Here is a 6000-nt window from a genome sequence, read left to right on the forward strand (position 1 = left end):
TGAATACTCTGAACGCATAGTATTTTTTTCTCTAGTAATTTCTTTAACATAATTTCATTCAGTTCAGTTTATCAATAATTTTTCAGATGCCTTCTGTGGAGCTAGCCCTGTGCCAAGAATTGACATATCAGTAGAGAGTTTGCGTGTGGTGTACTTTTATGTATTTTTGATATTGATGGGCTTCTTGAGAACAGGACTGTTATTCATCCCTGCAAGGAGATCCTGCTGGCACATGGCAGACATCTGATGGATATTGAATAATGGTCAGGCCAACTGAACAAATAAAGACTGGAGATTCCTCAATGCATCTTTCCCTCTTTCCCGTAGGAACTTCTACTTGCAGAAAAGTGGGCTAAAATGAACAAGCTCCCCTTTCCAAAGATCGATCCTTATGTGTTTGATCGGGAAGGACTGAAGGAGTGCTATGTCTTTAAACCCAAGAATTCTGATATGGAGAAAGATTGCCCGACTATCATTCACTTTGTTCTGGCCAACATCAACTTCAGAAAGTACAAAGCTCCAGGTATGTTGGGAATAAGTTATATTCCATAGAAATCTGGTAGGGAAGCAAGACTGATATTAAGCTGTATCACACTGGCAGTGGAGAAAGATTGCCCGACTATCATTCACTTTGTTCTGGCCAACATCAACTTCAGAAAGTACAAAGCTCCAGGTATGTTGGGAATAGGTTATATTCCATAGAAATCTGGTAGGGAAGCAAGACTGATATTAAGCTGTATCACACTGGCACTGCTATACCAGCTATTAAAATATTGGATGCTTCCCTTACCTTGATAAATAGCTACTATCCTGAGACCACAAGTGCTTCCATTCTTTGTCACCCCAAGATTCCCTGAGCTCCTCACAATCCAGAAACCATGAAGGGTTAACACCTAGCTCAGCGAAAATCTCCAAGGCTTTATTCCAAGACCTTGAACTATGTTTGCTCTAATTGATTGGTGCTCTTGTCATAGGGGATGTTAAATATTTTAAATATCACCCTTGTAAGAAAGCTCTTGTTCCTGAACAAGTCGTGTAAAAAATTCTGGGGACTTAAGCTGACCACAAGATAAGTGTAATCTAGCAATTCCAGGTTTTCATGTTGCATTTCATAGAAAATGAGAATCCAGCTCAAGGCCTAGTCATTCTGTTTTATCACACCCAGAAGAGTCTGTAGAATCTCTGTATCCTGATTAACCAAAGGAGATCTAGAGGTTGACAGGCAGGATGTTTAAAGCTCTAAAAATCAATTATTTTTGGACCAGAAAATGTAGTTTCCCATCTTGTGAATGAAAAGACACAAGAAATAGTCAGGGATGGAAAGAGAAAGGAATATGGAGAAGAAAATGGCCTTTTTTCTAGATTGCTCCAGACGACAGAGAAAGGGTCAATAAGGATGGAGATTGTTGTGAGGCATACTTAAGCACAGGACAGGGAAGAACTGGCTGGCATTTTCAGGTGTCAAGCAGTGGAGCAATGGATACCTGGGGAATTTTTTATCACTGTTAATTCTCCAGGGAAGGCTCTATGAGCACTTGACACATATAGGGGATTTCTGTAGCATGAAGACAATTTAATAATGTTTTGCTTTGGGTTCCCCCAGAAGCAGATTCCGAGAAAAGGATACAAACGCGAATAGTTTATTTGAGTGAACTAGGGAACACTCTAGTTTATTAGTAAGGAAATGGAAAAAGGGAAGGAAAGCAAATAGCAAAGGATGTGTTAGTAAGCGGCTGCCACAAGGGGAATTTGAGCCTGCTGGGAAAGTCTAGGAAGGGGAGTGGAACCCATGCTCCAGAGTCATCCTTCCCATCACCACACCAAGAGGTAAAGGGACTGGGGTGTTTGTATGCTAACTCCCTAGAGTCTTTGGTTGGCCACTGCCTGGAGCAGAGTGCTGCTATTTACCAGAATTTCCAGGCTGCTGTTAGTGGGTAAAGCAGCCTTCCACAGTTGAAGGGAGGGGTAGAAAGCCCTCAGCCACAGAGATGCAGATACGAGCAGCTGGAGGTCAGAACATAGGAAAGATACAGTCCAATGATAATACAGATTATATGGCTCTGTGATGGCTCCCAATGCTGTCTTTATGGCTCTTTGTATGTTTTATTCCCTGGGTTTTAGAGATATTTTGTAGTTTTCAAAATACCAACATCTGTGACTCTTCTGATATTTAGGTGTTCCAAGAGAAACTGAGGAAGAGAAAGAAATAGCTGACTTTGATATTTTTGATGACCCTGAATCACCATTTTCAACCTTCAATTTTCAATATCCCAATCAAGCGTTCAAAAGGCTGCATGATCTGATGCACTTCAACACCCTGAACAATATTGATGTAAGTATCTCCTATGACCATCAGTTGACAATGTCCAGTTACTTCCTACCACGTAAATACAGTGGTACCTCTTTTTAATTAAGTAGAAATAAAAATAAGGTTTATGAATGACACCACCCCAAATGGGCCACTTTACTTTTGATGAATTATTTTACTAATCTCCAGAAAAACCCTACAAAATTCACAAGTAAGAAAATTCATGCCTCCAAATGGACAGAACCCACATTTTATGCTATTAGTTTATTAAATGATTGGTGAATACTCAGCTTCTTCCCCAGAGTATCTAGTGTCATCATGTGATAAAATAAATAGTAAGTAAGGAAGAAAAGTGTTGACAAGGAAATATAAGGGTAGAAAAGTGAGTGTAACCAGAAGTGGAGTTAATCTGCAAAACTATCATGACAAACTTTAATGAATACTTTCATGCTTTTAGGATATTTTATTTTCATGGGTCTTGGGAGTGTTGCCAAAGGTAACATCCTCTTCCGTTTTTATCTCTTGAGATATCAAGTATGCTTTGCTTTAGAAATTTTACAAACAAGTCCTTATCTTCAGTATCAGTTGTTCCTATCACTAGTATATCTGCTGCTGAGATTCTGTGTCTATGTGAAATTCTTTAGTTTCTAACTCACCATTTAGGAACACTGTTGTGTAATTGAAATCATGGGCTTGTGGTTCCATATCATCGTGTCTGACGAATTATTATGAATTGTGAAAGCTCAAGTTCATTGGCCTAATTGGATTTTTTCACATTAGGATAAAAGAATAAAAGCAAAAGGAAAAAATTAAATGGAGAGGGAAAGGCATCATGTCTGATTTGCCAGTCTTTTTGGAGACTGTGTGAATGGTGCAAAGGAACTCAAAGTATGTGGATGAATGTGCTGTTTATATGGGATTTAATTAGATTTTGTGAACTCATAGAACTCTGGCCCATCTAGTTGGCTTGCAAGCATGACTAGTTTGGCCAGAGACTAGTCATGATCGATCGTGTGCAAGCGTGATAGTTGCGCCATAATGTTTATTAATCAACATCTTTAATTTTTTAAACATAAGAAATTTTCCTCAATAAGCTTCAGTTCCTACAACTCTAAAATTCTTTCTTTTCAGCCTTCATTTGCAAATATACGATAATTCATGTAAAACATGCTTATCAAGATTTACAGCTTATATCATTTCTCAATATATTTTTGTCTCTTTTTTATTTTGCAATCAGTGGACATCTCAAAGCCACATGCTACATTGCTTCTCTGTAGGAATGATGAAAATCTAAAGAATATGAAGACAAAAATTAGTATTTTAATTAATGATTTATAGAGAGTAGGCAGAAATTCTCAGAATAGAGTTGTTTTTATAAAACCCCGTGCTGTTAGGAGAGAACTAAGGAGTAATATCACAGTAATCCTGTTTTCTTCAGTATAAGCCAAGAAGTTCAAAGCTGTATATTCCCTGGGATAAAATGTATTAGAATTGATCAGTCATTCTCAGATGGGGAAAAGTAGATTGTAGGAATATATAAATACTCTATTGGACTCGGGAATACATATATATATGTGTATACAGATATATACACACATACACACATGTATGTAGATATCTCAACTACTTTTCTGTTTTCAGTTCTGGTTTATATAAAATGTGCTAAACTATTTGCTATAAGGAATGATGCAGTTCTATTTATATGTTTTACAAGCATTCTTTAAAATAGTTTGTTTGACACACCGATGAAAAAGTTAAAGCCTGAACACAAATAGACTAAATTCCAGAGTAACTGTCCAGATTTACAGCTCATCAGATGTTGATTCTTCACAAACCATTAATCAAGCAGTTTTGAATTTCCTCTGCCAACATTTCTGGCACAGCATGTGGAGGCAAGATCATGGGCTTTAAATCACCTTTAAATCCCAGATAGGCCACTCCTGTGACTTTAAATAAGCTACTTAAACTTTTTGAGCCTAGTTTCCTCATCTCTAAAACAGATGTGATGGGACCTATCATAATGGCAGCAGTGAATATTTAATCAGGTGGTGCATAAGCAATGCCCTGCAAACAGAAGCTGCTCAATAAGTGAGAACTTTACCTATGCATGTCTGTGTGTTGTACCCCTGAAGGTCCATGGTGGTTCCACCACAAGACCTTTGCAAATGTTCAGAATTAATAATATAGGCATGTAATAGCAGTCTAGGCAGCAAGTAAGTATTTTTTGAATGAATGAATGTAATTTTTCTTTTAAATTACATGACCATTGAGACTCATGTTCAAATGATGTCCTGTTTGCGTGTGTGTGTGTGTGTGTGTGCGCGCGCATGTGCATGTGTGTATCTCATATCCATTTCATATCCAGGTAAAACTTTCAGTTTTCACTGACATTTTATCTGTCCCTTGGTGGTTCCCTTCTTCCCCTCACTTTAACCAAGAAAACACATTTTTATCACAATTGGAGCTTCTTGAGTGATGATTCATAAAGAGCAACAAAACTCTGCTGAGATTAGCATGCTGGGCACTTCATTAGGCTCAATCATTAGCTACATCTCTCTTTCCCCCATCATCTGAACAGAATAGAATTCACATTTCAGCAACATGGCACCCACTTGCTGCCACAGACTGTCAGAGTTGTTTGTAAATAGTGGACACTGTGAGTGTAAACTCTGAGAATGCAAAGTCGCTTATTTGCCAGTCCCACAGCAGACAGTTCTCAACTTGGTGACCGTGACCACCACAGCTTAAGGCGACTTTTCCTCCTCAGTTCACATTCTGACATAAAGTTTTGCTCTGAACAGGCCACCCTGTCCCTGACAGTTACATGCTCCCGTTGCTTCATTTTTCCAGGAGATCCTCTCTGGCCGCTTCAACGACGCTAAATTCCAGTTTATCTTTAGAGGACTTCTGCTCTGTGTCTGTTCACTTCATGACAGAGGCCTGGATTTCTTGTTAGTGTCGGGTTTCTGTACGTTCTCAATCCTCCCAAATTCCTTTGTACTGAACATTGCCTCAATGCACTTACAATTACAGTGGTTCTTTTCTTTTTTTTTCTTTCTTTCTTTTTTAGAAACTCAATATACAGTGACTTATACTGGTAGACATGTGGATGTGGGAGATGCAGAGTCTTTGCAGTCACACCAAATCTGGTGTTCAAATCCTTGCTGCATTGCGTCTTTTGGCTGGGTGATGTTGGGCAAGCTGATTAATCTTTCCAAATTTTGCTTTCCTCATTTGTAAGGGGAAACAATCTTACATATCTTACACAAGATATGTAAGGGGATGCATATCTTATAGGATCAATAGGAGATTAAGTAAAACGATATAATTTAAGGGCTTGGCATGTCATAGACACTCAGTAAATTGAAGCAGCTAATATAATAACAACTAATTATTATCAGTGTTCATATTCTCTTCCACATTTAATTATCAATTATAAACCCTTTGGGGGCTCTCTGGTAAGCTCAGTTGGTTAGAGCATGGTGTTATGACACCAAAGTCAAGGTTTTGAATCCCCATACCCTTTTTTTTTTTTTTTTTTTTTGGGGACCAGCCACCTAAAACACAAATAATAAACCCTTGAAAAACAGTGATTTGCCTTATTTACCTTGCATCCTCCAGAGACACTGATCACAAAGCCTGGCACCTAAAATAAATATGAAGTAAAATTTTTATGATTGATTTTTAAAATG

General features: G+C 38.1%; 1 protein-coding gene across 1 annotated transcript in view; it reads left to right on the forward strand.

Moving 5' to 3' along the window:
- Window positions 1-6000, forward strand: part of PLA2G4A (phospholipase A2, group IVA (cytosolic, calcium-dependent)) — a 127442-nt gene that overhangs the window by 116378 nt on the left and 5064 nt on the right. Inside the window, exons 14-15 of the mRNA XM_008575596.1 lie at window positions 328-523; window positions 2175-2332. Coding sequence (XP_008573818.1) covers window positions 328-523; window positions 2175-2332 — 354 coding nt within the window. The remainder of the gene's footprint in view (window positions 1-327; window positions 524-2174; window positions 2333-6000) is intronic.

This window comes from Galeopterus variegatus, unplaced genomic scaffold (assembly GCF_000696425.1).
Source record: "Galeopterus variegatus unplaced genomic scaffold, G_variegatus-3.0.2 Scaffold1214, whole genome shotgun sequence".
In the NCBI taxonomy this organism is placed as follows: domain Eukaryota; kingdom Metazoa; phylum Chordata; class Mammalia; order Dermoptera; family Cynocephalidae; genus Galeopterus; species Galeopterus variegatus.